The sequence below is a fragment of the Hyperolius riggenbachi genome, chromosome 2 (assembly GCF_040937935.1).
Source record: "Hyperolius riggenbachi isolate aHypRig1 chromosome 2, aHypRig1.pri, whole genome shotgun sequence".
In the NCBI taxonomy this organism is placed as follows: domain Eukaryota; kingdom Metazoa; phylum Chordata; class Amphibia; order Anura; family Hyperoliidae; genus Hyperolius; species Hyperolius riggenbachi.
In genome coordinates this window covers 439767408-439778674 of record NC_090647.1, presented here as the reverse complement: position 1 = coordinate 439778674, position 11267 = coordinate 439767408, and the positions used below count along the sequence as shown (strand labels likewise).

At 42.3% G+C, this 11267-nt stretch overlaps 1 protein-coding gene across 2 annotated transcripts in view; it reads left to right on the top strand.

Annotated features, from left to right (window-relative positions):
- The window catches only part of LOC137546930 (mitogen-activated protein kinase kinase kinase 15-like), a 246622-nt gene that overhangs the window by 136072 nt on the left and 99283 nt on the right, over window positions 1-11267 (top strand). For both annotated transcript variants that reach the window (XM_068269985.1, XM_068269986.1), the window contains 3 exons: window positions 836-986; window positions 6270-6377; window positions 10785-10834. In XM_068269985.1, coding sequence (XP_068126086.1) covers window positions 836-986; window positions 6270-6377; window positions 10785-10834 — 309 coding nt within the window. The remainder of the gene's footprint in view (window positions 1-835; window positions 987-6269; window positions 6378-10784; window positions 10835-11267) is intronic.

Genomic DNA, 11267 nt, shown 5'->3' with positions numbered 1-11267 from the left:
CCATCGCTGGGGCAGCGACTAGATTGGCAAGCATTCCGTCTGTCTGTGGTCTGTCTTGTTACTCAGTCAGAGGCTCAGGCAGCGGTCGCCCTGAGCAACCATTGTATCTTGTTGGCTAACAGTCTGTCTGTCTGTCTGTCTGTCTATTGTCTGTCTTGTTTCTCAGATCAGAGGCTCAGTGCGGCGTAGCACTGAGCAACCATAATGTCTTGTTTATTTGTGGCGGTATCGGAAGGCCAGAGCTGTGGTTGCTCTGGGCAATCTTGCTCCCTTGTTCATTTCTCCTGTGACAATCGTGTAGCCTCTTCCATCACCCAGCTGCATAGTCTTGTTTGTCTTGTGGCACTCTGGCTTTCTTGACCTCAGCTGCTATACCTTGCACCTCCAAGGCCTGGGTGTAACCCGAAGTCGGGAAGATGTTGCGCTTCACCTCCCATTCAAGCGGCGACGTGCCACATAGGGTGAAGAAGGTGGTGGTAGATTGGGGCATAGCAACTGAAAAGAAAGTAGGAGATCTGCCAGGCATTACAGTGTAATGTTTGTAGGCAGAAAAACAGAAAAGGAACTTATTTGTATGCTTGGCACAGTACATACAAATGTTATCCCACCATGTCATATGTCACCTCAGGTGCACTTTAAATATTGTTAGCTACTTGTCTGTGTCTATAATCCTGCTTAAAACCTACACCTGATGTTATGTTTTAGACATGAAAATGTTTAACATTCACACTAGTACCTCACTTTATGCTATGCTAGGATAACCGGGATTACTGCCTTTCCTTCGGACATTGCTGTCGTTTTGCTATTGTATGAATATTATTTGCTCTCTCTGCAGGTACCTGAGGTCAGTAGTACAGAATCTGCTGCTGATACAACAATTCAAGAAACTCAACACAGAACACTCCCCAAGGCAGGAGCGGCTGAACTTTTGGATGGACATAATTGTAGAGGCAACCAAGGAGTCTACAAATGGCCTGAGATTTCCGGTAAATTTTCAGGAATAATACTCCTCTTATAGCATAAAAGTATCTTTATTTATTTATAAAACTGAGCCTGTGTGGGTTTCACCACACGATGATATGTGTGTCCCTCCCCTTACCGTTAGTGTAAATGTCATTGAATCATTTTTGGCTGGCATCACCAAGCGTTTTCCCTGGAATGGGAACTATGTGGAAATAACAGCACTGGATACTAGTCTTAAAGAGGAACTCCAGTGAAAACAATGTAATAAAAAATTGCTTCATTTTTACAATAATTATGTATAAATGATTTAGTCAGTGTTTGCTCATTGTAAAATCTTTCCTCTCCCAGATTCACATTCATACATGTATTACATGGTGACATTGTTACTGTGGGCAGGTTATGTAGCTGCTGCTAGCTGTTCTGGCTGTTACAGACAGCTGTAAACAGCTATTTCCTGTCTGTGAACCTTGTTACATTGTGGCAGTTTGCCCAAAGTACCGCGGTCCCAGAGCTTCTTGTTGGAGGGGTTTCACTACAATATCAGTCATACAGTGCCCCCTGATGGTCTGTTTGTGAAATGCAATAGATTTGTCATGTAAAAGGGGGTATTAGCTACTGATTGGGATAAAGTTAAATTCTTGGTCGGAGTTTCTCTTTAACCAAGTGACCTTTTTTATTATACCTGTAAGTCACATTGCATTAAAGGACACCTGAAGTGAGAGGGATACGGAAGCTGTCATAGTTGCGGTATTCCGGGACTTAACCTCCTTATGAGGTAAGTACATTAACCTTTTTTTAACCACTTCAGCCCTCAGTCGTTTTCACTTTATGCATCCGAGCAATGTTCACCTCCCATTCATTAGCCTATAATTTTATCACTACTTATCACAATGAACTGATCTACATCTTGTTTTTTCCGCCACCAATTAGGCTTTCTTTGGGTGGTACATTTTGCTAAGAGCTACCTTACTGTAAATGCGTTTTAACAGTAAGAATAAGAAAAAACCGGAAAAAATTCATTATTTCTCAGTTTTATGCCATTATAGTTTTAAAATAATACATGCCTCCATAATTAAAACCCACTGTAACGATCGGTGTCAGCACGCAGAGAGAATCTGATTATTGGCGATCTGCAGTACCACCAAGAATGCAGATATACGCCTGATTATCGATGATCTGCATAATCAGCGATAATACAGATGTATTGCTAACCTCTGGACACCAGAATAGTGAGAGTGTTTGGTGTAACAGTAACAACTCTGAGTGGAGACCACCAGAGGAGCTGGCGGCCTAAGACTCCTGAGGAATTCACCCCTGACTGTGGGTGATATTCCTGTAGCCTGTGGACCCCTGGGCGAGGGACCGAGGCTGGGTTGCAGGAAGCCCTGCAGCTAATATGAAAGGTATTGCCCTGGACTGGGCTAACGTAATACAGTAATAGCACAATCCTAGTCTGGAGTGTGAGGTCCGTAGTCACAACACCCTGGAACTAGTCTGGAGCATAACATAAATGATAATACAATTCCCTAGTCTTGGGTGTGAGGTCCGTGATCATCAACACCCTGGAACTAGTCTGGAGTATAACATAAATGATAATACAATTCCCTAGTCTTGGGTGTGAGGTCCGTGATCGTCAACACCCTGGAACTAGTCTGGAGTATAACATAAATGATAATACAATTCCCTAGTCTTGGGTGTGAGGTCCGTGATCGTCAACACCCTGGAACTAGTCTGGAATATAACACAAAGACAATACAGTTCCCTAGTCTTGGATGTGAGGGCCTTGATCTCAACACCCTGGAACTATGCTAGAGAATACACAGAAGATACACAGTATTCCTAGTCTGGGGTGTGAGGGCCTTGATCTCAAAACCTTGGAACTGGTCTAACAAATAAACAGTACAAGGTAATCTGGCTCAGTGTGAATTCCCAGGTCACCCTGGTTCAAACACACTGTAAGGATATGACTATGGTCTGAATGCTTCCACAAAGTGTTTGCAATGGCAGACAACCAGCAACTGACAAGCAAACAGAATATATAGTAGCTGAACTCTGCTGCCCCGCCCGAGCCACTCAGCCAATCATGAGTCCAGCAGGAATCAGCTGATCGTCCTGATAAGCTGACACTTCCCCTGCTGGTATAAAGGTCCTGACTTCTGGCCCGCGCGCGCGTAGCTCTTCATCCATCTATGTGGACTAACAGTCCCAGCCACTCCAAAGGCACGCTGCTGCGTACAAACCGCCACCTTGGACGCGGAAACAGCCACTTTGCTGTTAGAACATGCGGCGGCTTTACCAGACGCGTGCCTACGCGTGCAAACCGCCCCGTTGGACGCGGAATCAGCCGCCTTGCTTTCAGCACACGCGGCGGCTTTTCCGCGTTTTCTCACACCCACGTATTGTATTTGCCCATTTGTCCCGGTTATTACACCATTTAAATTATGTCCCTATCACAATGTATGACGACAATATTTTATTTGGAAATAAAAGTGCATTTTTTCCGTTTTGCATCCACCACTATTTACAAGCGTATAATAAAAAAAATAGAAATATTTCATCTTTACATTGATATTTAAAAACTTTAGACCCCTAGGTAAGTATATATGTGGTTTGTTTTTTTTATTGTAATTTTTTTTGTTTTAATTATTAAACATTTTATTTGGGTATTTTTGGGAGGGTGGGATGTAAATAGTAATTTTTTTAATGTAAATATGTTTCTTTTTTTTTCTTTTTTATGTAGACGTAGTTTTACTTTTTGCCCACAAGATGACAACATTAGGTTTGTTTACATGACGTCACTCTAAGCGTAACATGTACACTTAGAGGGATGTAGGGAGCTATACAGTGGCTTGCAAAAGTATTCAGCCCCCTTAAAGTTTTCCACATTTTGTCATATTACTGCCACAAACGAATCAATTTTATTGGAATTTCACATGAAAGACCAATACAAAGTGGTGTACACGTGAGAATTGGAATGAAACTCATACATGATTCCAAACATTTTTTACAAATAAATAACTGCAAAGTGGGGTGTGCGTTCAGCCCCCTGAGTTAATACTTTGTAGAACCACCTTTTACTGCAATTACAGCTGCCAGTCTTTTAGGGTATGTCTCTACCAGCTTTGCACATCTAGAGACTGAAATCCGTGCCCATTCTTCTTTGCAAAACAGCTCCAGCTCCGTCAGAATAGATCGACAGCGTTTGTGAACAGCAGTTTTCAGATCTTGCCACAGATTCTCGATTAGATTTATATCTGGACTTTGACTGGGCCATTCTAACACATTGATATGTTTTGTTGTAACCCATTCCATTGTTGCCCAGGCTTTATTTTTAGGGTCGTTGTCCTGCTGGAAAGTGAACCTCCGTCCCAGTCTCAAGTCTTTTGCAGACTACAAGAGGTTTTCTTCCAAGATTGCCCTGTATTTGGCTCCATCCATCTTCACTTCAACTCTGAACAGCTTCCCTGTCCCTGCTGAAGAGAAGCACCCCCAGAGCATAATGCTGCCACCACCATATTTGACAGTGGGGATGGTGTGTTCAGAGTGATGTGCAGTGTTAGTTTTCGGCCACACGTAGCGTTTTGCATTTTGGCCAAAAAGTTCAATTTTGGTCTCATCTGACCAGAGCACCTTCTTCCACATGTTTACTGTGTCCCCCACATGGCTTGTGGCAAACTGCAAATGGGACTTCTTATGCTTTTCTGTTAACAATGGCTTTCTTCTTGCCACTCTTCCATAATGGCCAACTTTGTGCAGTGCATGACTAATAGTTGTCCTATGGACAGATTCCCCCACCTGAGCTGTAGATCTCTGCAGCTCGTCCAGAGTCACCATGAGCCTCTTGGCTGCATTTCTGATCAGCGCTCTCTTTGTTCGGCCTGTGAGTTTAGGTGGACGGCCTTGTCTTGGTAGGTTTACAGTTGTGCCATACTCCTTCCATTTCTGAATGATCGCTTGAACAGTGCTCCGTGGGATGTTCAAGGCTTTGGAAATCTTTTTCTAGCTTAAGCCTGCTTTAAATTTCTCAATAACTTTTATCCCTGACCTGTCTGGTGTCTTCTTTGGACTTCACGGTGGTGTTGCTCCCAATATTCTCTTGGCCAACCTCTGAGGCCATCACAGAGCAGCTATATTTGTACTGACATTAGATTACACACAGGTGCACTCTATTTAGTCATTAACACTCATCAAGCAATGTCTATGGGCAACTGACTGCAATCAGACCAAAGGGGGCTGTATAATTATGCACACTCCACTTTGCAGTTATTTATTTGTAAAAAAATGTTTGGAATCATGTATGATTTTCGTTCCACTTCTCACGTGTACACCCACTTTGTATTGGTCTTTCATGTGGAATTCCAATAAAATTGATTCATGTTTGTAGCAGTAATATGACAAAATGTGGAAAACTTCAAGGGGGCCGAATACTTTTACAAGCCACTGTAAGAGGCAGAAAAAGCAAGATTTCTGAGAGAAGCTGTCGCTTTTTCTGCGGGGGAGAGGAATCAGTGAGCGGGCACCATGGCCCGATTAATTGATTCCTGGGCTAACGATCTGCGGCCGGGAGTGCACGCGCACGCGCGCGATCAGCCGCGGGAGCGCACATGGCCTCCTGGGCGTAGCTCTACGTCCAGGAGGAGAAAGTGGAAAACTTTCGGGGTTGGAGATAACTAGAGAGGGGCATGGGACATGGAAGGGCAATATATTTTCTTTTATAGTAGGTGGAGTTTGGCTGGTGTCATTGTGTGGGTAATTATCAGGACATAGTGGTGGAAACAGTTTTAATATTAGGAAGGGGATATTTTGGGGAGGCTGCATTAGCAGTGGCCTTTTAGGACATGCGGGAGTAGTAGTGTGTTATGTTGGGTACATTGCTAAAGGGGAAATAACATTTAGTAATAGAGGATGACTATGGCTTATGTGGGAAGAAGGGAGGAAAATTCATTTTTACTGACGTTTTCTCGTATGCTGAGACTCATGGCATTAAGCAGGCTCCTGGATCACCCACTGTTTTTAAACTTTAAAATTGTTAAATGGTCAACCATTTATGGCTGAAGATGATTTCTTATATCTGGTAACAGGTCTGGCAGCTTAATCCCTGCTTGAGTCCCTGGGTCTGCATACCAGCTATGACAATTACACTGTCTCTACTAGATTATTGAGACCTAGGAACTTCAGGGGAGCAATGTCATGACCTCAAGCATATAAGATTTTGGGTGACTTGGTGTACTAGATACCACCTGTAAGTGAACATTGACAGCACAGTATTTAAAGGACTTGCCAGTGATTATTAATTATATTTTTAGGTACTTGTCTTGGAGCCAACCAAAGTCTATCAGCCATCATATGTCTCTATAAACAAGGAGGCTGATGAGAGAACAGTTTCACTATGGCACGTGTCTCCAGTGGAAATGGTATGATTGACAATTGTTTTTCATGGCTGACATGTTCTTTAAAGGCTTGCAAATTTGCTGCTTTGCTTGTGAAAAAAAATGGCAAATGTGACACATGCAGTAATTTCTGTTATCCAAAGCAATGTACTGTATATGGCAGCAGTGGCAAGATCCAGTCTGCTGGCAGTATGTTACTGAGTGTGATTCTGGGGCTGAATAATTAAGGGTTGACGCTCATGGATAAAATAATTCCGAAATAAACAAATACCTTGGTAGTAGGGCACATTTGGTTTTAGCACTGGGGAATGCAGAGCAAGCACCTAATAAGCAGAGTGTAATGTCATTACTGGCTCTCTGCTAGTATGGTTCTGAAGTGTTTTTTTTATCAGTGATTTCAGCGTGTGCCCCCTACAAGTCATTAATGATAACCAATCCTCTTAATAATAAATCCACTTTTTGATGTCTAACTACAACCTCCTCCCCCCCTTCATTTACTCCTTCTTGATAACTATCTGTAACCTCCCCTAGTGTTATTCCTGTCTAAACCTATCACTCCACCAACCCACCCACTTCCTGACTTGTCTAACCGTCTTCCTAATGTGGACCTTTTCCTGACGCCCTAACCTTCTAACCCTGAAAAGTAATGCCAATTTCCCCTACTCTATTCTCTAACCCTATTATCCTTAATGTACACCTAACTTAACTGATAAACCTAAATAATGCTCCCCTTCCCGTGTCAGATTCTGCCTGGTGCTCCAGTGACCAATGCATGAACATTACAAACAAAATGTTACTGCTGATCAATAACAGCTGATGCAACACCCAAAACGTGTACCCAACAACTGTGCTCAGTGTTGTCAGTAATGTGAGACAAAATCACCACTAAGCACTAACCCTGCATGCTAAGCTGCACACAAACTGACGTGAATGAGTTGACAGCAACTGGTAGCTGCAACTATATTTCAATATATCCTAGTGGAGTTGAAGCGTCAAGTACACCTGTTATGAAATCGGAACAATTAAAATTGAGCAGATAAATAAAAGATTCATAATCAGAAGTTATGTTTAATGAAAACTGCATGTCAAATCGATCAGAAGTTTCTACAGGTTGTTGAAATGATATGCAAACTTTGGCTTTTCTTTTAAAAGTTTAAGCATTGGGTCTATCTCTTTCACAAATACGAACACTTTCTAGCTCAAATCACTTTTGCTTTCACCATTTTCACATGAACTTTTTGCATAAGATGAGCTTTGGCTTTTTTCATCATGTGAGCAGTTCCCATTGCTTGGGTCTGTTACAGATTTGCGTTATACTCCCATTGTTTCCATTACCCCAGATCTTGTCTGGCCTCATCTGCCCACACATAGATAAATTATTTCTGACCGGAATTTTTTCTTACACCATTGTCTCCTTGCATTTATTGTCGGTGAATAAAATAAACCGTTTTTGCTTCAAGCTGTTACCAGTCTCCAGGTTGCTCTCCATAATTATTTTTACCTCCTTCCCAGAACAAGCCCAGACCCTGGTAGTGACCAAGATGATGTGATGTTCAAACCACAATCAATGATATCCTAAGACAGCACCAACACAGAGAAGAAATTCAAATATAATAATAATAATAACCTGTATTGAATATTGCACGACACATACTTGAAAACATTTAAAAACCACCATAAAGGTGGGAGGGGCGGGGACAGCACAGGTATAATAATAAATAATCAGTATCAAATTTTAAACTACACCATAGAATAAAAGTACTAATAATGTGTGATAGTGCTTACTTAGTCCAGTATATTTAATCTTTTGTCATTGTATTGTGAAATGTATCTGTATTCTAATATTCAGGGCTGTGGAGTCGGAGTCTGGGCAATTTTGGGCACCCGGAGTTGGAGTTGGAGTCGTGGTTTCAGAAACTGAGGAGTCGAAGTCGGGAGTCGGAGTCGCATGATTTTTGTACACAGCTGTGATGAAACGCGGAAAAGCAGCCGCCTCTGCTCAGCGTGAGGCGGCTGCTTCTATGGAGAGCAGGGCGGAACGCGGAAAAACCACCGCGTCTGACGCGGCGGTTAGTGCGCATGGCCCCGTTACTAACACTCTGTCCCTGCGCAGGGAGGCCGCCGCATGTGCTGTGAGCGGTGCGACCAACCCCGCGCATGGGACCGCAGAGACTTTGCAAAACAGTATCAGTGTGGCTGGGACTCATAGTCCCTCTAGGTTCAGAATGACGCGCGTGCGCGCGGAGAGGCAGAACCTATATGGCAGCCAGAAAAAGGTCAACTGACCTGGTCGGTCAACTGACGACTCTGCTCCTTCCCATTGGTCCAGCACTTAGGGAGGTGCTGGAGAATGTCTGTGTATATATACTGCCGGCTGTTCAGTTGCTGGTTGTCTGACGTGCGATCACTACGTGGTAGCACTCAGACCTGAGTCAGATCCTAAAGTGTGCCGGGACCAGCTGGAGCTGTAATCCTACACTTAGCTAGATTCTATTGATAGTCTAAAGTACTAGTTTGATTGTGATTATCTGTTATGACCTTCTGCCTGCCTGACTATCCTTCTGAACTCTGATCCTGTACCTTGCCATTCTGATACTCTGTTGCCGTACCCCGGCTCGTCCTTAGACTCTGCATCTGCCTCCTGATTTTGTACCTCGATATTTCTGATACCCTGTTGCCGAACCCTGCCTGTACTGTAGACTCCGCCTCTGCCGTCTGAATCTGTACTTTATCTGTCCGTGTGTTTTCGACCTGGCTTGTCCGACCTCGAGAACTGACCTTACTGTTAGAGGCAGTTCCTAGATCTGTTAGTGACACCCCCTCCAGGGTGTCACTCCCGTTCTGTCCTTCCTACCTTCAGCCTGACTCCTCCCCCGGGAGAGTCCAGGTCTTCGGAAGGAATCTGTATTTGTACTCCTTGATGTACGGAACTTGTTCCTGAGGTTCAGTCCTCAAAGTATTACTGGTACACCAAACACTCTTACTCTACTCAGGTGTCCAGAGGTTAGCTTATATATCTGATTATCGGTGATACTGCAGATCATCAATAATCTGGTATATATCTGCATTCCCAGTGATACTGCAGATCACCGGTAATCAGATTCTCTCTGTGTTACACCGATCGTTACAACAGCCCTGTTAAAGTGGACCAAAACTAAAAATACAAGATTTCAGAAATAAAATCTATTTTCTAAATTATAATAATAAATAGCAGCCTTTTTTCAGCTGCATGATGACAAATATAAAATATTTTACATTTATTGGAGAAACCCCTCCCTTCCTTTCATATTGCCGGCAAAAAATCCGGCAAACTGGTGGAGTAGATTGTGTCCAGCAAAGGAGGAATTGCTAATGGCTGCCACCTGTATAACCCTAGTTATGAAAAGAGGAGGGTGAAAAGCATGCACTGAAATGCTCATAGGCTTGAAGGAGTGTTTATTTATCTTTGTATGTGTCAGAGTGGTGCAACTAAATATTTTGAATTTAAAAAAATGTTTGGTTTGGGTCCGCTTTAAGTATCAAGGCCTTACTTATTGTCAACCATACCTGATGTTGTACATATGTGACTACATTCGGGAGGGAAGTTTTTCTAATATGCAAATCTTCGCTGATCCAGTAAGTAGAAACTGTGTTAGGCAAAGAAAGTACATTTCTGCCAATCCATTAACTGGCAAGAGTCGAGGAGTCGGAGTCGGAGCAATTTTGTGTACCCGGAGTCGGAGTTGGAGTCGGAGTCGTGGTCTCAGAAACTGAGGAGTCGGAGTCGGAAGATTTTTGTACCGACTCCACAGCCCTGCTAATATTATTACTTTAGTAATTGTGGATTATTGAGATTTGATACTCATTTATTATGTAATTATTGTATCTGTGCTGGCTCCACCCCTCCCACCTTTATGTTGTTTTTGATTATGTGTTATGCAATTTTCAATAAAGATTAATATAATTATATTTGACTTTTTTTTCTGGGATATTTATTTGTATGTGTTTTGAATATTCACTGATAATCTCCACGTATTAGTTGTATGGTGCCTGTCCAAATTTTGGTTTGTTAGAAGATGATGTGGTAAGTGCAGTGCCAACGAGAGTCCCCACCACAGCAACACCTACCTAATGACTAACAGCCTACACATTGGCTATAAGTAACTATGGGCATGACTGCTGTGGGATTGCAGTTGTCAAACCAGCCTCACTATGACACCATCCTACTTAACTGCCAGGGACTGGGAGCATCTGACTGAGGAGTTTTGGGTAGCAGAAAGTTGTCAGAGGTGCTTTAGTGATCAGGGGCAGCATGATTTTATGCAATTCATTCATCCCTCTTTACTTCAATACCAACTCTTATTGAATGTGTTAAGTGAGATGGCGATAATGAGAGAGCAAAACTAAATGTTTCACTGTCGTAACAAATTTGATGTTATTTTTATTTTCCAGAAAGGGATTCATGAATGGAACTTCACTGCCTCTTCTATTAGAGGCATCAGGTAGGTGAATTGGTATCATTGTCATTACTCTGTAAACATTACTTAAGAAAACAAAACCTGTGATGACCAAGATGGCTGTTCACATATGTAGAGCAGCTGCAAAACTTTGCCTTATTTTATTTTTATCTTATTTTTAACACTAAACTCAGTCTCCCACATTTAAAAAGCAGTTAATTAATCAGTTATAAGTAAAAGTACTGATTCCCTTATCAGTTTTTCTTAATCTTAAAGAGAACCTGTACTGAGTAAAACTATTTAAAATAAACACATGCGGTAACTTCAAATGAACATTACATAGTTACCTTGCCATCAGTTCCTCTCAGAAGCTCTCCATTTTCTTCTGACAATGATCCCTTCCAGTTCTGACAATATTTTGTCAGATCTGAAATATATCAGTTGCTGTCAGTAAAATATCAGTTGCTGTCAGTTATAG